The following is a 19,668-nucleotide window of genomic DNA, read 5'->3' as shown; positions in this document are numbered from 1 at the left end:
TTCTCCCAGGCTCTGCACTCCAGCTCTCCCGGGGACACTGGGACACTTCCTTCAGGGGCATTGTGGGGATATTGGGGTTTTGCAGTGGTTTTTGGGGGGGTTTGTCCTCTCCTGGGAACATCCTGCCAATCCTCTGACTCATGCCGCCAGCCAGTTTTAATGAGACTCGGCGAAGATTAAGCCTTAATTCTGGCTCCTTATCAGCTTTCCCTCCAGCAAATGACAAGCAGCTCCGCGGGGCTCTGTGTCACTGAGCTCGAAGGTGACCGTGACACCGTGCAGAGTCCCCAGTGCTTCTATCGCAGGATGCCCCCACCTTGGTGGAAAACATGAGCCCTCAGCCCTGCCCACAAAAGCAAACCCACCCTCAAATCCCCCCCAGAATGCCCCAACATGCTGGTGAAGCACAGGTCACAAAGCCACCACCGAGGTCTTCTTTGCCTGTGATGGGCTAAGCTGGGCATGTGGTTCCTGGATACCCATCAGAATGGTGGCAGAAGATTGGAAATCATGGTTTTAGAAGGAAATGAGGATTTCTGGTCTGCTGGTGGAGCTTGAAGAAGGTTTTAGACATGTTGCCCGTTTCCTTGCCCAGGACATGGCTTGCACAAAGGCACCAAGGTGCCACCAAGGGCAACTCTATCTTTGCTGTCCCTGTGTCCTCAGGCTCACTGCTGGCACACAGACGTCCTGCTTGGGGACAGCCTGAGACGTGCCACCTCACCACGTCCACCTGCTAAATTAAGCCCTGCTGGTACTCGTGTCATGAGATAGCCTGGGAAAATGGAGCTGGGGGTGGGAGGGAGGCTCATTCCCATTATGGTGAAGGCTGAGCGTTGCTCCAACCCATTTAGGAGTAGTGCTGGGGCTCACAGGTTTTTACTCTGGCTGCAGCCCTGCTGTTGTCACCATGAGGGCCGTGCTCTGGGACCTGCTGCTGCTCTGCCTCTTTGCCCGTGCAAGGAGTGACTGTCGAGGGGATTGCCTGCGCTGCGACCGCCACTTCTACCGGGATGGCTTCGACCTCCTTGTGAGTGCCCCTGCACCCAGTGTGGGGTTTGGGGTAATTTGGTGGTAGGGCATGGGGAGCTGTGGGGTGGTGAGGAGCCTCGAGGGTGCTGCTGTCCTTGTCTCTTCTCCTTGGGTGCATGGAGGGGATGGATACATGTGGCCATGGTTGTCATTGTACACCATCAAAGTCTACCAAATTGTCCCCAGACCGGCTTGGGGAGCTGCTGGGAGAGATGGCGACAAGGCTCTGATGGCTATGGGATGGAGCTGACATCACTGGGGAGGGTCCAGGACCTGCAACATGCCCTCCTGGCATCCCCATTGCATGCCCCTGCCAGAGGCACAAGCAGCCAAAAGGCCACCCAAAACCTGCGAGCCCCATCAGGACCAATGTCGTGTCCCGCTGGGGCTGCAGATGGATGGAGAGATGAAATATTTGGGGCGGGCAGTGATCTGCAGGGCTGCTGAGCCCATGGGAGACGTGGTGACTGAGAAAATTTCACACTGCAAAGGGATGAATCAGCCCGTTCCTGTCTGTAATGCTTTCCTTTCCCCTCCGCTGAGCTGTGGCCAGACTCTGGCCAGGAGCATTTCTTTCCTTCCCATTCCCCTCCACCCACAGGGAAGCACTGACCGCCTATTTGTTAGCGACGCTGCAGTGATAAATTTGGCTTACTGTGACAGGGGAAGCCCCTGGGACTGGGAAATGTCCTAGAACTAGTGGGGATCAGACATTCGGTGGGGATGTCACAGCTGACCCAGTATCAGTCCGCTGCTGTCCCAGTGGGGGACATTTGGGGTGCATCACCCTGCGTTTGGCCCTAAAATTTGAAAGCATCAAATGGAAATGTCCAAGTAGTTTCCCAAGGGCTGCAGAGCTGTGACTTCAGGGTAGGAAGAGAAGAATCCCCAAAGTGACTGGCGTGCCTGCACCATCCAGGAACCAGCTCTTCAAAATGTGGATGATCAGCTTATGTCCTGGTCCTCAGAGCCATTGGGGGGGCAGTGCCAGCCCAGGGTGACACCACTAATGCCAAGTGAAGCTTGGAAAGAGCCTCACTAGCTTCTTTTGTCATTGAACGTGGAGGAACATTGGGCAGCATTTGCCAAGGATGCCCCAAACAACATGAGTTGGCCACATCAGAAGATGTTTCCTTATGAATTAAGGCAACGGGGTGATGGCTGAGGACACTGGGATGCTAGTGGGGCTGTGTTGTGAATGGATGATAGGACTGCTGATGGCTTTCAAGAACCTGAGTCACCTGGGGACAGTTCTTTTTTCTTTTTGTCTGAAGAGCCTGGCTGACATGGACATTGTGAATTGCTGCACTGTTAGATGCTTGAGCTGTAGCTCTCAGATCCCGTGTTGGGATTTGCAGGATCTCTCACCCATGGAAGTCAATGAACCCATGGTGAAGAGTGGTTCTGCCAATGATCTGCCTTGCAGATGGCCTGTTCTGGAGGCTGTGAGATGTAAACCAGCATGTTTCAGCCATAGGATTCCCCACGTTGGCATCAAGAGATTCAAAGAACCCACCATGAGGAAAACTCTGAGTTGGAACCACTGCAGGAGAAGGGAAGAGAAGCCTTCCCTCCTTGGATCTCCAGCTTCTTGGGATATCTATTGAGTTTGGCTCTCCAAAGACCTTCTCCTGGATGGTTTCCCCTGGGTGGTTTGCCCAGTTGGCTCTTGGAAAGGGATGGGATGTGGGTACTGAGGAAATGACATGGTCAGGTCACTTTTGGTGGCCTTTGAAAGGATGTGGTGACCCTAGGGACCGAGGGAAGGGCAAACTCATTCTTAACATCTGAGAAGCCAGGGCTGGTTGGCCTCAACATGGTGTTGTCAACTCAATCTCAACTATGGTGTTGTCCCCAACACCATAAAACACACAAGAAGGTCAGTGGGAGCAGCCAGCATGGATTTATGAAGGGGAAATCATGCTTCACCAACCTGATCACTCTCTGCAGTGAGATGACTGGCTTCTCCTGACTTCTATCCTATGACAGCTTGGCACTGGTGAGACCTCTTTTCATCAGTAAAGGGGCTGGAATGGACTGGAGTGAGAGTACAGGAAACCAGAACAGGAGAGAACCTGGTTTTGCTGTGAAGATGGCCACATGCTGAGTGATTGTGGTCTCCATCCTTGGAGATAACCCAACTCCAACCTGTCTGGGATGCCCATGCTAGAAAAGGTCTCCCGAGGTCCCTTCCCACATCCACCATCCCATGGCACACTTGGGGAATTTGGGGCTCATGATGGCTGAAGAACCCCGCAGCACCCAGCAGAGAAAGGAGGGACAGGGGTGTAGATGGCAGTGGGGAAGGAGTGTGAGAGGCGATGCAGGTTCAGGTGCAATTCCCCAGCATCTCCATCACTTCTGGTTGGAACCCTGAATTTGGGACAAAATGGTGACTGGTAAGAATTGATGTGCTCCCAGTGCCTTTCCATGGTGTCTTCCAGCATTTCGGTTGGGCTAGAGATGGAGAGAAGCCCAGTGATCCAATGGGTGATAGATTAAATTGAAAGAGTAAAGGTTTAGATGAGGTACAAGGAATAAATTCTTCACGATGAAGGTGGTGAGGCACTGGAACAGGCCGTGGGTGCTCCATCCCTGGCAATGACTGAGGCCAGGCCGGATGGGGTTTTGGGCACCTGATCTTTGGCAGGAGTTCCTACGGCAGAGGTTGGGACTGGGTGGAACCTCAAAGTCCCTTCCCACTTGAACCACTCTGGGATTCTATGATCTGAAAACAGTCCCCCCGTCTCCCCACACAGGTCTGCATCCTGGAGTGCGAAGGCGAAGCCGTCCCACGGGCCACCTGGGAGATGTGTGCCACCAGCATCCGATCTGCGCCGCGTCCAGGTGCCGTCGGTGCCGGTGTCCTCGGTGCCATGGAGCCGGCCGAGGCGGTGGCGAGCCCGCTGCAGGTAAGCGAGCTGCTGCGGCGCCGGGACGCCGAAGACGGAGGTGCCGGGATGGCGCCGGGCGCTTTCCCATCGCAGGACGAGGACATTTCCCGGCGGCTCGGAGGTGGCTTCCCACGGGGGACACGCGGCTCGTGGCCGGCGGCCCGTGGGGTGCAGAAGAGATACGGGGGCTTCATCGGGGTGCGCAAATCGGCGCGGAAGTGGAACAACCAGAAGAGGTTTAGCGAGTTCCTGAAGCAGTACCTGGGCATGTCGCCCCGCTCCAGTGAGTACGACATGGCCGGCGACCTCAGCGAGCACAACGAGATCTAGCCGGCCCCGCGGCACCGCGCCATGGACACGCGCGCCATGGCCAAAAAGTCAATCCATTGCCCCAACCCCAAAACCTCCGTTAGGAAGGGTTTCTCCAGGAAGCGATGGCTGCTTGTTGGTTTTTTGTTATTATTATTATTTTGTTTTGTTTCGTTTTTCATTGTACCCTCAAAATATCATAATTTTACCCCCTCAGCTCCTACCCATCCTTTGCCCCTTTTGCTTTTTTTGGTTGGCACGTTTTGCCCAAGAAACACCAATTTTGCTCCGCTGAATGGCGATGCTGGATCTTGGGATGCTCCAGTGCTGTGTTCCCCATTCCTAATGGGTGCACATCAAAAGCAGAAGGGAAAAAAATAATGGCTTGGAAACACCAAGCCCCAAGGCTGGGCTGAGAGTTCCTACCTCAGTGACACCCCAGAAATATCCCTTTGCCATAGGTCACATTGGGATGTAAGGCAAAAGGGTTTTGTCCCCAACACCATAAAAGTGTGCAGAATGTTTCAGCCTCCTCCTCCCATTAGAAAAAAAACAAAAAAGACCATAAACCAGACCTGTTGCTTCTGTAAATGAGATGACTCTCCCCAAAGCATCGCATTGGCAAAACCCAGTGGTGAGCAGGGAGCATCCCACTGGGCCCAGGAAACGGTGCTGGGATGCTCCGAGCCCCCACCCCACACCCAACCACACCCTGTAACATTGAAATTAAGTAGAATTTTTTATTTCCCTCCTCCTTTATTATTATTTTTGCCTTTTTTTGTTTGGTTTTTTTTTCTTTTTTGCTGCAAAGCATCTCCTTAAAACCAGGGGATTCCTTTCCAGCCCCGCAGCCTGCAGGGCAGAGCATCTTGGGGCAAAGCATCCCGGGACAAAGCATCCCGGCCCCTCTCTTGCACTGCTCTCAGCTGCAATTATTATTATTATTTTTTTTTATTATTATTATTTTTATTTTTTCTGTTTTGTTTTGTTTTTGTTTTTGTTTTTGTAGCGTTCCGGCACCGCGTCCCGGCACCTTCCGCCAGGCACAGGCAAAATTAAACCCTGCTCCTGTCCACCCAAGCAGCCTCCAACCTCTCTCTGACGGACCCCAAAGCGCTTCAGACTCGCACGCGTCCCGAAATCATTTTTCTCCCTTCTCGAGAGCAGCCAACCGGGTGCAATTTAAGCCAGGACGGGAAAGGATGAGGCCACCGCCGGAGCCAGGAGTCGTGGGGTGGGGAGTGGGGCAGAGGACTGCGGGGATTGGGGGGGGGGTCCACCCCTCAAAAAGCAAAAAAAAAAACCCAACAAAAAAAGGGATTTTGGCAAAATTTGCGCCCTGCTCAGCCATTGGGAACACCCAACGTGGGAAAACAGTGATTTAACAAGTTTTGTTTTACTCCCCCTCCCAAGTGGCTTTCGGGCATCCCCTCCCAGCATCGCGTGCCCCCCCTGGGGCTCCCCACAGGATTTACCCCCAGCATTTGGGGTTTGCATCCCACCACGGCTCGGTTCCCCAAAAAAAAAGGGACCAAAGCATGACCCAGCACCCAGGGCTGGGCAGAAAGTACCTGGAAATGGTGTTGGTTGGTTGTTTTTTGTTTTGTTTTGATTTCTTTTCATTTAAAATGATTTTTACTTTGTAATTACTATTTTTTGAGTGCTTTCCTTGAGGTTTTCTATGGACTCCGGGGTTGACTTCTTTGCTCAGCATCGCAGCGTGTGTTTTCGTCGCGTTCCCCCCGGCATGTATTGTGTCCCCGCTGCTGTCCCACCACCGGAGCCCTGGTCTCACCCTTTGTACAAAATAATAATGGTAATAATAATAATAATAATAAATACCCCACAAAAAGGAAACAAAACAAACAAACAGAAGCCCACACAACAACAACAACAACAACAACAAAAAACACAGGAAAAAAAAACAACAACAAAAAACCAACTCAACCTTCTCCCTGTTCTTTTTAATTGTTTCATACAAAGGTTTCTCCATTAAACTTGTACATAGCAAAAGGATTAATAAATTAGTTTACTGTTTCTACGATATCAGTGCGACTGGCGACCGTCACTTGGGACAACGCTTACCCTGCTGCCATCCCTGAGGCTCAGCTGGCAAAAAAACAGAGGTTTTTAGGGCAAAAAATGAGATATTTTTTTGGCAAATGTGCATGAATCTCAGCTGGGCTCTCTCCTTGCATGGGCTGCAGCAGCGTGGCATGAAAGTCACCCCATTGCATACGTATCTGGCAGCCCTTCACTCAAAAAGGAATGGACTGGAGGTGTTAGTTGGGGGAATAAAAGAGCGTTTCAGAACTTCAGACAGAGAGGGGATGCGCCCAAAGGAGTTGGAAATCATCAGTGGGGACACACCAAAGCCTGGGCTGAGACGGCGACAGCTCACTGCAGTGACGTCCCCACCCTGCAATACAGGAAGGGTTCTTGGGGCTTTCTTGAATGCCCCCAGGAGCAGATGCCAGGCTGCATTTGTCCTCTGCAGGTGCCACACGGTGCCAGCTTCCATTTTGGTCACTGCAAGGCTTCAGCTTCACCCCACAGCTTCCCAATGGAAATGTGGGGTTGGGACCAGGGGTGCCCAGGCCCCTTGATGGGCCTGGTTCTTGTCAGCTCTCCTCCCATCCTTTCCTCCTTTTCCATCACCTTGTGCAAAAATATGGAATTATTCATAGAATCATAGAATGGCCTGGGTTGCAAAGGCCCACAATGCTCATCAATTCCAACCCCCTGCTGTGTGCAGGTCACCAACCAGCAGCCCAGGCTGCCCAGAGCCACATCCAGCCTGGCCTTGAATGCCTGCAGGGATGGGGCATCCACAGCCTCCTTGGGCAACCTGTTCCAGTGCCTCACCACCCTCTGGGGGAAAAAATTCCTCCTCACATCCAACCTAAACCTCCCCTGTCTCAGTTTAAAACCATTCCCCTTGTCCTATCACCATCCACCCTCACAAATAGGATTCAGGCTTTGTGCGCTGTACATGTTCAGGCGTTCTGCACCAGCAGGCAGCTTCTGAGCTGGGTAGTCCCATGGTGAGGGCTCTGCACAGGACATGGGTCAGAAACCCACCGGGTTCTGCATGCACCCACCTCTCCTTGCAGATTTCAGTTTGAAAACTTGAAGGACCGGGCTTTTTGAGGAGGAAAACCAACAGAAGAGGAAGGATGCACCACCGGTGGGCAGACACTGCTACCTAGTGGTGCCACAAGCCGTTGTGCCACAGGGATGGAACCGTGCAGGGCACCGGACCCACAGCGCAAAGACCAGGCAGAGCCGGCGAGCTATCAGGCAACTTTTCTTTATTTCTTATAAAATATATTTCATATCGCTACTGTAAAAATTACATTTCACATTTGCGTTCTTTTAAAATTTTTCTTTTTTTTTTTTTTTTTTTCTTTTCATATTTTCTGGTTTTTGGGTTTTTGTTTTTTTTTTTTACAATAAAAATAATACTTGGAAGACAGCTGAGAAAAGCTCCAAGACAGAAGATAACATCCTCCCAGCCCAAGCGGGCAGCAGGGTCCTGTGGGAGCACAGGGATGAGCATCCCTGAGCCCTTCCCCACGCCACCACCCTGTCACCACTCCCAGCATCACCCGATGGCAGCAGGGCACGGTGACAGCGCGGGGTCACCCTGCACTCAGTTTGGGTGCCAGCGGGGCTGGAAAAGGAGAGCAGCCTCGAATTAGTGCCCAATTAAAAGGTTCCTATTTACATACATACATACACACGGCAGACAGCTGGAGTGGGAGATGTCTCCAAGCTGAGCTTGTAGTCGGGGGTTACCCACGGTGGGTGGGATGGAGTTTGGTGAGACCAAGGCTGGAAGTGAGTGAAGAAATAATGAAGAGATGGGAAAGGGAAAAAAAGCAAGAAATGGGACACCAGCCAACCTGACAAACCACAGAATCATAGGCTGGCCTGGGTTGCAAAGGACCACAATGCTCATCCAGTTCCAACCCCCTGCTATGTGCAGGGTCACCAACCAGCAGACCAGGCTGCCCAGAGCCACATCCAGCCTGGCCTTGAAAAAATGACACAACGCCTGCTGTCACTGCAGCAGAAATACAAGTTTTTTTCCTTTTAAAAGTGTAAAAAAACTCCAAAATACTCCCAAATTGAAATAAAGGAAAGCCAGGAGCTAAAGGACAATTTTGTCCCATTAAATCCGTACCGCAAAAGCCCTCAGAAAATAAAGCTGTGTGCAACCCTGGGTGAACACCACCAGCACAGAACAGCCCTGTGCAGGGTGACCCTGGGGCTGTAAGTGCTATTGGCTGCAGAGGGAGGCACTGCTCCCCAACATCTCAGGTGTCCCACCATGCCCTCAACTCAGCGGGCATTCAGCCACTCATTCCAGAGCCATTCCTATCTTTTTCTTCCTATTTTTAATATAAAAATCACCTTTAACAGTAAGCAGAAAGTTATTCTCATTTCCATTTGCAGAAATTCAAGTTCCCATCAGTGAAAAAATATGATTGACTACAGGAGGGGGAGGCAGTGCGGATTGTCAGACGCTACACCCTGGTTTGGGGGACAAAGCCCCGGGGGGGTGACACCCCCACATGGCTTGTGTGACATTTCCTGAGCGATGGGGACCCAAACGGGGTCACTCTGTTTGGGGCAGAAAGGACAAGAAAAAGGAAGGGAAAACTTCTGGGTCTGAGTCGTGGGAGCAAAGGCACAAGGTCTGAGGGAACCACAACTAATCTTTTTTGTTTAATTATTAATCTCCATAGTCTGAGCGACCCGCGCCTTCAGCATCACAGAAACCCGTCTGTGCTGCTGCAGGGACCAGCAGCAAGCTTGGGTGCTGCCAGCTCTGCAATCCAAATGGTAGCAAATGCCCCAGGGGCTCTTCTTTTTTCTTTTCTTTTTTTTTTTTTTTTGTCCCTAAATAAAAAATAAAAGTCAGGAATAAATTCCTACTTTTGAGCAGTGCAATAACCCCAGCACGCAACCCGCTGCTACCAGGATGCAGAGCGTGAACCTGCAGAGCTGTTCCTGCAATAGACAGCTGTGGGGATGGCTGATGGCAGTGGGAGAGGAAAGGGCTTTCCCAGCATGGCAGCCCCAGCAGGGATGTGATCCTGAGCCAGCTCCTCTCCAGGAAAAAACACAGGCTTTGAATCAGACCTGCATGGACACACTTGGGATGCATCCTGGGGGAGTTTTGCTCCTGCTTCCTGATTCTGAATCCGCCCATTTGGTACCAAAGATCAAGCTCTGGAACGAGATACTGTTTAGATATACAAAATTACAAAAAGAGGTTGACAAGCACCAGTATTACACGTATGCATCTATGCCAGAGCACCAACAGGGCGTGCGTCCATCCAGCAGCAAAACGATGCTCTCCCAGCCACAGAATTTGCTTTTTGAAGAGAGTTTTTGTCACACTGCACGGTCCTGAACACCAGCCCAGGCTCGAGCCTTGTGCAGGGATCACACTTGGTTGTGCCTTATGGGCTGTGATTATCAAAAATGCAGCAAAAAAAAGAGGAAAAAATATCCAGGACACAGACTTGCCTGCTGCCAATGGGATGCAAAAGCAAATTTTAAGATCGTTTACCAAACTGGGGCCACGCTGTGATGCTGAGAAAAAGCTCTTCCCAGTCCTCCCAGCTTGCCAGCTGCCTTTGCTGGTGAAATCAGGAAGATTTCTTTGTTTAGAAACGAACAAACAAAAGCATTTGCTCTCAGCCTGCTTTTGAAAGACACAGCGAGGGCCACGACATAGTTTTTCACGGAACTATGCAGATGTACAAAGCCTAAAAGGAGAAGGAATACCTGCTTTTGCTTTAAAAGCTCTCAAAGCTTTCCTGATTAAAGAGGCTTTTCCCCCAGACGCCTCCAAAACAGACAAACTGGAAGCAGAGACACGTGCAGGCTCCAGCTGCAGAGCGAGCAAAGAGCACATCCATGAGGCAATGAGGAGAGCCACCCTAAAAACCAGCCCTGCCTCGTGCTTTTAAAGCTGCAATAGTTCTTGATGCTTCAGGACACGAGCGATTTGCACTTCATAGACAGTGAAAGGACAGGGGAAGCTGCCTCTATGCCTCACCCTGACTGCACTGCAGCAGCTCGGGAGATCCTAGCGTTGACCTGGGCAATGCAGGGAGCTCTTTGGTCCCCAGATCACCTGCAACGTCCCCCGAGTGCTGAGCCATGGCTTCCTCCTCCCAGCCTCAGTTTTTAAACTGTACGAACGGGAGATATTCTTCACGTTTTACAAAAACAGATTTGGGGAAAAAAAAAAAAAAAAGTGTTAAAAAAAACAAACCAAAACAAAACGAAAAGAGCAAACCCAGCTGATGTACAATATACAGGAGGAGGAATTTACACGCAGCTCTGGAGGGCTCTTCTGGAGTCCCAGGAGGTGCCTCCAAGGTCCCTGGGTGCAGCAGTGAGGGACTCCAGTGCTCCTTTGGGCAGGAGCAGGGAGGGAGGTGGCACTGCAGGGCCATGCTCAGTCCAGGAAGCGTTGGCAGGCTTTTTTCCACCGGCAGGCTGTGCACCACTGGTCCCGGTGCTCGATGCCGTACACCTTACGGCACTTCTTGGCTTCACCACGAACTTTCCTGCAAAGGGGCAAAGAAATAGAAAATGTACCCAATATTGCAAACTTTCAGAGATTTGTGTCTCTGCTACACCTTAAGCATCATTTGGTTGATGTGCAGGAATGCATCCCTCTTGCTCAGGGTGTGCTTTGCACAGCGAGAGCCTCACCTGGTGCCAAGGGGCACGCGGGGTGGCGAGGCGACGATCAGGTGGGACTTGAGCATCGGCGTGGGAGGTTGGGGTTCACTGAAGCTGAGCGACCGGCTCCGGACCTGCAGGGACATTGAAGACCATGTGGGATAAGGCTGAGGATGTTTACAGCCAGTAGAGAGCCTGGAAACTCCCAAAGGCTCAGGAAGAAAGGATGAGGACTCACCGGTGACAGGGATGGGAGAGTCGAGGTGGCAGTGGCCCAGCTGATGCTGGTGAAGATGTGTGGGGACACTGGAATCTGGATGGAGGGCAACGCCTGTGAGGGGAGATGGGACAGTCAGCATTAGCCCTGGTGGATTTTGTTCCTGTGTGCACACGGGCCATCTCCTCCCTGCAAAGACCAGCTTGAGGCAGCCTGAGGTGCCTCCCTTGAGGTGGGGAAGGAATCCCCCACGCAATCCCTCCTCTAAGTGGTGCTGGTGAGCCACTGTGGTAGGGGACAAGGGACAGGGGCCGCAGCTGGGGCGTCTCCAGGTTACCCAAAGCGCAGGATCTGGCACGGCCACATTCCATCTGCGGCTATCTGCAGCAGAAGGGTGTGTTGCATACCACTGCCACATAAATGCAGGCAAGCCGCAGCCATCGGGCAGCCCCTGAGCCCCTGCCCAGCTGCTAAGGTGGCACCAGCTCACCTGGTAGGCATGATCAGCCTGGATGTGCCAGAAGGAACTGGGTGCAGACTGACTGAGCGAGCTGCTGGCCAGAGCAGGTTCCAGCATCGGTGGCTCCACCAGCAAAGCCTCCGGCTTGGCCAGGGCTTGCTGGATGATGATCGGGGCAGACACCGATGTGGGGCTGGTGTTGGTGGTTGCCTCTGGTGCGGGCTCCTCCTTCACCTGCACTTCAGTGTAGTAAAAATCCTCTTCCCGTTTCCGCTGGTCACAGTCAGCGCTGTCTCTGCCAAGGAGAAAAAGGGAATAAGATTGAATATGCAGCTCCTGTCCCAGGGAAGGGAGGTGCCCAGCTTTGGAGCTCTCACGTTTTTAAAGTGTCACGCTGGCTGTGATCAGCACGGCCCCTAGTTCTGCAACAGCACTTAGCACTTTGAAGGAAGATCAACACATCTTTCAGCACCTCCAGAAAGGCTGATAGTGACCAGGCACTGCTCAAAGTCCCCTTCTTTCTCACTGAGCTCATTTAGCATGGCTGCAGACAAGTCCTAAGGTTCATCGATCAGGAAAAAAGCATAAAGGATCTGAGTGTTTTCCCACTATGATTATCTGGCACTGGATGGCAGTCCAGCGCTGCCCACTGTAGCACAGCCCTTCCACTGTCATCTCTCCTGAAGCATTTGAACAACTAAATCATAAAGGTTGGAAAAGACCACTAAGATCATCAAGACCAACCATTAAGACAGAAGGAGAAAAATGCATATAAGAAAACATGTACAAAAGCACAAGTAAAGCTTTTGTACAAAGCTTCCCACACCCCAAGTTGGTGTACTGAACACAGACCCGAGCCAGGCAGATTAGCCCCAAGCACTTCAAGTTCTTGCCTCTGAAAACTTCCAGTGCTGAAGTTGAAGCACAACCCCCCAGATCTCCTGCAAAGCCCAGAGCTCCCTTGCTACAAGGTAGGGACAGGTGACAGCAGTTCAAGTGGCTGAGAACAGCTGGGCTCAGTGCACTGGAACCAAGGCATCTCTGATCTTGGGGATATTTGCTGAAAGAAGGGGACTGCTGGCTGCCAGCACGTTCAGCACAAGGGTGCAAGGACTTCATGGTTCAGCAGGAGCTGAAACTTGTGCCTTACCCGAGGTGCTGGGTCTTGACGTGCCGCTTGATGCCAACGATGGAGCGCAGGACTTTGCCACAGTTTGGCCACAGGCACTTGTACATCACCTTCACTGAGTTCTGGAGGGAAAGACAGCCTATGTCACCAACTGCACGCTGGCAAGGTCCCTTGCAGGGCCACACCTATGGTTCTGGGGTTCCCAGTACCTTTCTCTTCCGCGGAGCCGGCTCGTCGAGAAGAAAGGGATCGGAATCGGTCTCAAAGCCATCATCAGCTGGTGGGGAGCTGAGTGCCTCGCTGGAGTGCTTGGGGCTGCCCTCAGGATGTGGGGGAGATGGGGTAGAGATGTCGCTGCCTCCACTCCAGTGCCCGCTGGTAGTGCTGCTGCCGCTGTCTGACACGTCGCCGCTCTCCTTCCAGGGATCGCACGCTGCCCGTGATGCTGAACACAGGGAACACACAGCCACCATCACCATAAGGCACTGAGAGCAGCCCTGAGGCTAGATAAACTGTGGCAGCACTTTGCTTCTAGTTTTAAATGTTTTAAGTGAAGCCTTTGCACCTCTGCTCAGTGCCAGGTCCCAGCTTTATCCCATTTCCCCATAAGCACAACCCTGCAGGAGACAGCCAGCACCAGGGCACGCACATTTCCCACGGCTCCCAGCTGCTATTTTTATCTCTCCAGCTTCATTTGACTCCTTGGGAATGAAAGAGCCTCTAAAAAAAGGAGCAGACAGGCGGTGCTACCCAGGCCGGGGCTCCCCGGCCTCCCAGGAGGGTGACAGACAGCAGGGTCACCCCATTGGCACGATCCCAAACAGCACCAACAGGCTCCTCCAGGAACCAGCGCTGCTCCTGCTCACCTCCAGCCCAGCACAACCTGTGCCCCAGCTGCTATTTGGCACTGAGCTCAAAGCTCAAGAAGGCCCCTTCAGCATCCAAGGGGCACAGCGTATTTCTCCACATTCCCCCCCCCCCCCCACCCTTTTTTTTTTTCTGGATGTTGTTATTTTTATTTTTCAGTGCACACTCACGGGGGATGCCACTCTCGCTGGCAGGAGGGCTCTGCACCACGGGGCTGCAGGAGAGGCTCGTCAGCACCATGGCTGCAACCATCTCGTCCATCTCCACAGCTGCGTCAGCTTTCCTGTGTTGTAGATGGAGAATGCACAGAGGAAAAAGCAGGGAGACATCCTGTTAAAAGCAGGAGAGCCAGCGTGCAGAAGGGTGTTTCATCTCACAGAGCAGCGTGGCTCCCACCACCCTCTTGCAGTCTTTAAGTCTTCAGGAAAGACTTTTTTTTTTCTCCCTAAAGCAGCATTTGCAGAAAATAAATCCCCTTAATCCCGAATGCAGCCATTCCCTGGATAACCCACGCTCTGGTAAGGCGGAGATATCCCCAGCGCCTCACTCCGTCACCATAAAACCAGGCATGAGCACTGCAGGAGCCCCTTCCCATCCTGTCAAGATACAACCAGCCCCAGGCACGAACCTCTTGGGGACGTCAATGCTGTTGGACACAGATCTCTGCAGTGCCTCAGGCACATCCTGCAGCCTCCAGCACGTATGTAAGCCCTGTTCTGGCTGCAACACCTTCACTTTGTCGCTGGGTGGGTTGTGCTGCTCCACCAGCCCTGTGCACTCCTGCCCGCTGTAGGTGACAAGAACCTGAAAAACAGCCAAGGGGAGCATTATTGGTGCTGCGTCCTGATGCACAACCCCACTGCTCAGGGTCCTTCTTTTGCAGCAGGGGGATACTGCAGGGTGTTTGGGGGATGAAGGCTGTCCCAGAGCTGTCAGAGAATCACAGAACGGCCAGGGTTGGAAGGGACCTCAAGGATCACGAAGCTCCAACCCCCTGCCACACGCAGGGCCACCAACCTCCCCATTTCATACCAGCCCAGGCTGCCCAGGGCCCCATCCAACCTGGCCTTGAACACCTCCAGGGATGGACGGGGCATCCACAGCCTCTCTGGGCAGCTGTTCCAGCACCTCACCACTCTCATGGTAAAGAACTTCTGCCTGACATCCAACCTAAATCTTCCCTCCCTCAACTTAAAACCATTTCCCTTTGTCCTGCTGTTATCAACCCTTTCAAAGAGTTGATTCCCCCCTGTTTGTAGGCTCCCTTTAGGTACTGAAAGGCTGCCATGAGGTCACCCCGCAGCCTTCTTTTCTCCAGGCTGAACAAGCCCAGCTCCCTCAGCCTGTCTTCGTAGGAGGTGCTCCAGTCCCCTGATCATCTCTGTGGCTCCTCTGGACCCTCTCCAACAGCTCTCTATCTTTCTTGCACTGGGGGCTCCAAACCTGGACACAGTACTGCAGATGGGGCCTCATGAGGGCAGAGTAGAGATGGACAAAAACCTCTGTGTCCCAGCACACCAATGTGGTGACAGCGTTCACCCCAACCCCACTGCTGAGATCTGCCCTTGGAGCAAGCTCCCCAACTCTGTCAACTTCACATTCAGCTGCTTCTCTGAGCATCATGACTTTGGATGGACTTTTCTCCATTGAATCTGCCTGCTTTTACTTTGCCTGCAGGTCATGTTGCAGCAAGGATGCCCACTACTATCACACCCCCTGGGAAAGCATGTAGATGAGAGGGTAAAAATCCAGAGGAGAAAGAGGTCTCCTGGGCACAGTGATCCTAAAGTCACATCCCAGCTCCTCCCATCACGGCTCTCATGACCAGGAAGAGACATTCAAACCTCACCTGCTCCTCTCTCGCAGTGTCTCCCTTGCTCCTGTGGGCTATTTTCCAGCACAACCACCCATGAGCCTATTTCTGTTAATGGAAATGGATCTGTGTCCAAAGAAGTTACATGTCTCTCCAGCTATTTATAGGCACAGGAGCATCTCTTTATGGAAATGCTGCGGGTGTCACACGAAGAAGCTGACATGGGATGGACACAGGCACCCATGCATTGACCAGGGAAAAGCACATGGGACCATTCCAGGTGAGACATCTGGCAGAAAGAATGAGGTGGAAAAAGCCACAGCTGCTGGACCAAGGCTAAAAGAGTGAGTGCCAGATCAGTCTGATCTCACTCACAGCTTCCAAAATCCATACCCCTTATCCAACGATCCCAAAAAATAAAGAGGCAAGGCTTCTCTCTGAACACCATCCGTCCCTTTGAGTGAGGCACTGCACAGGGAGGTGGCATCTCCTTTTGACACCAATCCCAGCTGTGTCACACACACTACTTTTAAGTCATTTCCAGCAGCAAAGCAAGTGAGCAGAATCCTCTGCACTGGAGTACTTAGGAGAAAACAGCTCTCACTGTCCTGTGACTTGTAAACACACGGCAGGAGGAATCTGCCCTTCCCACAGCACAGTGCTGGGCACAGGAGGAGCCAGAAAAGTGAACAGGGGCCTTATTTACACGGCCTTTCACAAGCTCTGCCCTTAGTAGCTTTTATAGGTCTGCAGGTAGAAGACAAGAACAAGCGCTGCTCCCCACCCCAGGCAGCAGAAGGCCAAAGCAGAGCCACCCACAGGACTGGACAGGCATTCTGGGGGGTCCACAGCATCCCAGTCCTTCCCTAAGAGCTGCTTCACTGGCTGGGTCTGTGCCACCAACCACAGACCCCTTACCCACAGACCCTCAACTGGGGTGGAAAAGCTCTGAAGCTCAAGCAGGTGACATGGGGATCAACACCTCCATAAAGCAAAGCTGGGGGGCTCCTTGGTGTGCTGGCATCAACATGGGTTATGGCGCAAGCTTATGGAAGAGAAGTCCACCAGGAGACACTGCTGTATGAAAACCATCTCCTTCAGCCTCAAATAACTGATGCCCAGGCTGAATGTGGCTCTGGGCAGCCTGGTTTAGTGGCTGGCAACCCTCCCTGTGGCAGGGAGGTTGAAACTCATCATCTGATCATTATGGTCCTTTTCAACACAGGCCATTCTATGACTGGGGAACACCACTGAGAAGTGTCCAGCCTTCTCTGGACAATCACTTTTGGCTGGGATCAGAGGCAAGAGAGAGATCTCGGCTCGAGGCAACGTATTCCAAACCCAACACCAACACCCATCAGCAGCTCTCCCTAACGACAGCTCCCCCCCGCAGCTACAATTAGGAGGAGCCCCAGGAGTTTTCTCCCCCTGCCAACGCACAGCCCACATCCAAAAGCCTCCTTACGTACTTGTTGCCGGCGGCTGGGGCTGGGAAATCTCGGTGCCAGGCCGCTTTCCTCTGCAGGCTGCATGCAGGACACGTCGTCTGGCAGCACGGCGTGCATCTGGGGAGCTGCCAGGACCCCGTCAGCCAAAGCACCGGGGGCAGAGACACGGGTGCCGAGCAGAGAGCGCTTCCCCAGGCGCCTGGACAGCACGCTCGCCATCGCGGCCACGCTGCGGGTGACAAAGACATGATGGCATTACCACCAGTGCAGGATTGCAACGCTCAACCGGCAGCATCGACCACATCGGGCACATGGGGATGGTGGCATCGCTCCCCCTGTCCCACGGCTTTCATCCTTAAAGTCATCACAAAAACCTCTTTGGAGAAAGGGGTGCAAAGGGATGAGTTCCCACCTGAGCCTTCTCTTGATGCCTCCAGTATAAAGACACAGCATGGAGACTGGGGACACCCCCCAATAGCATCATACTGTGTTTTGCCCCCTTATCTCTACTCACACTCCATACAACCACACTCCAACTTGAGCCCAAGCTGCTTGGCACCCTGCTGCCCCTCTTGGGGCTTTTGGAAGCTTCCTGCAAGCTGGCATCTCGCACTCAGAACCTCCAGAGCCAACAGAACAGCTGCTCCCTCCTACTATGAGAAAAGGTTGAGGGAACTGGGCTTGTTTAGCTTGGAGAAGAGAAGCTCTGGGGAGACCTCAGTGTGGCCTTCCTGTACTTGAAGGCAGCGTATAAACAGGAGGGGGAACGGCTGTTTGTGAGGGTGGGCAGTGATAGGACAAGGGGGAATGGTTTTAAACTGAGACAGGGGAGGTTTAAGTTAGACAGTAAGAGGAAGTTTTTCCCCCAGAGGGTGGTGAGGCACTGGAACAGGTTGCCCAAGGAGGCTGTGGATGCCCCATCCCTGCAGGCATTCAAGGCCAGGCTGGATGTGGCTCTGGGCAGCCTGGGCTGCTGGTTGGTGACCCTGCACACAGCAGGGGGTTGGAACTGGATGAGCATTGTGGGCCTTTGCAACCAAGGCCATTCTATGATCCTATGAATCCCTTGAAATGATTGGGATCACATCTGCTTCCAGCAGACCCCGTGGCCTTTGAAGGCCAGATCCCATTTCGGGATCCGAAAAGCACAAAGCAAAGCAAGGAGAGCAGGCGCTGCATTCACCGCCGGCGGAGCTGCCCCGAGTCCTCCCAGCTGTTTGCAATCATGCACTGCAGGGGTCAGCGCCGGCACCGCTCCCAAATTCTGTCTCGCTTCCATGCCGGCTGTGCATTTTGCAGTTTCCAGCTCTGTGCACTGCAGCAAGGCCTGGGGAAAGGAGGCACTTTGCACGCGTCGTTTGGCAAACAAGGAAAGCTTCGTTTAGCCAGAGGGGAAGGTCTGGGGCAGCAAAGCCCCGGCTGCTGCTTGCTTCAGGTTTGCAGGCAAACTGCAGGAAAGGTTGCTGCTCCATGCATGCATCTGTGTGCATGTGCATAAGTGCAGTGTGCGTGCACGTGCACTATGCATGTGCACACATGTATGGCAATTGCAGCACAGCCCAGTTTTCCTCCTTTTGCATACAAACTAAAAAAAAAAAAAAAAAAAGCAAAAAAGAAAACCCAAACAAACGCCAATAGCTCCGAACGCAGCTGAGCTCCTGCCACCGACCAGCAAAGCAGACCATAAAATCCATCCTTGAAGAGCCCTGAAGTGCTGCAATAAGTGATAACAAAACACAACTTTTCCAGCCGGCTTCCCAAAGCCGCCCTCTGAAGGCAGAGCTGTTCGACAAACCGCAGCACGACACGGGCAGGGAAACAGATATCTGCACAGAGCGATCTGCAAAGTTTGGGGTTTTGTTTAAAGAAAGAAAGCTCCTGAGAGCGGGAAGGCGACGGCTTGGTGCAGCGCCAGGACGTGCAGCACAAAACCCATAAAGCAGCTCCGGCCAGGACAGCAAATTCCTCCTCCCTCTCCAAACGGAGCAACGATATTCTTTTGCAAAAGTAAACTAAGCGCGTGGGGAAAGCAGGCGGGCAGCAGTCCTGTGGGGTGATTCCCGAGGAGAACACTTTTGGAAGAGGCCTAAAAATGCACTTTCCGGCACAGGGAGGAGCACGGAGCGGCTTCCCCCGGGAAAGGGCCCCCGGGCTAGCGCTGCAGGGAGCCCGGCCCTGCGGGAAGGCAGCCAGGAAGGAAAAGGCGGCAGCGGCCGAGCGCAATTTGAAGCTTCGGTGCAGGCAGCAGGACGTGGGTGCAGCAGAAGAGGCGTGCAAGCAAGCAAGCGGGAGTATGGGCATGCATGTGCGTGGTCATGCATGTGCGTGGTCATGCATGTGCGCCGTCATGCATGCATGTGCAAGTGTGTGCAAGCGTGCACGGCACGCGTGCAAAATGGCATTGCCAAGGGCAGGCGGTGTGTGCCCAGGCCTGCAACGGAGGGAGGCACCGGGTGGGGCACGTGTGCGTGGGGCGGGGGGAACACGAGTGGGGTGTGGGGGAGAAGGGGGGGGTGCTCACCGGGCAAGCCGGGAGGCGGGGCGTGCAGGCAGAGAGCATTGCTGGGGGGGCGTGGCATGCAATGGGGTGCCTGCAATTTGGGGGGGGGGGGGGGCGAGCATAGTGCAAGGGGGGCGCTTGCAATGGAAAGGGAAGGGGCGTGCATGCAATGCGGGGGGGGTGCGGACAGTGCAATGGAGGGCGCACAGTGCAACGGGGGTGTGCGCATAGTGCAAGGCGGGCGTACAGTGCAGCGGGGGGGGGTGCGCACATTGCAATGGGGGGTGCGCA

General features: G+C 53.2%; 2 protein-coding genes across 2 annotated transcripts; one reads left to right on the top strand and one right to left on the bottom strand.

The window, feature by feature from the left end:
- Nucleotides 1–910: 910 nt before the first annotated feature.
- On the top strand, nucleotides 911–5,294 carry PNOC (prepronociceptin; the record flags this gene model as incomplete). The annotated part of the gene is made up of 3 exons (XM_079550765.1): nucleotides 911–1,030; nucleotides 3,792–4,209; nucleotides 5,245–5,294. 3 exons carry the CDS (start codon nucleotides 911–913, stop codon nucleotides 5,292–5,294), a joined length of 588 nt encoding a protein of 195 aa, XP_079406891.1.
- A 5,419-nt stretch (nucleotides 5,295–10,713) lies between these two features.
- ZNF395 (zinc finger protein 395) lies at nucleotides 10,714–18,104 on the bottom strand (the record flags this gene model as incomplete). Its single annotated transcript, XM_079550605.1, has 10 exons — nucleotides 10,714–10,825; nucleotides 10,974–11,077; nucleotides 11,182–11,274; nucleotides 11,651–11,915; nucleotides 12,771–12,871; nucleotides 12,959–13,194; nucleotides 13,787–13,899; nucleotides 14,245–14,420; nucleotides 16,899–17,106; nucleotides 18,061–18,104. 10 exons carry the CDS (start codon nucleotides 18,102–18,104, stop codon nucleotides 10,714–10,716), a joined length of 1,452 nt encoding a protein of 483 aa, XP_079406731.1.
- Between the last annotated feature and the right edge of the window lie 1,564 nt (nucleotides 18,105–19,668).

Source organism: Tetrao urogallus, assembly GCF_951394365.1.
Source record: "Tetrao urogallus genome assembly, chromosome: 2".
NCBI classification, from domain to species: domain Eukaryota; kingdom Metazoa; phylum Chordata; class Aves; order Galliformes; family Phasianidae; genus Tetrao; species Tetrao urogallus.
This window is presented reverse-complemented; position numbering and strand designations above follow the sequence as displayed.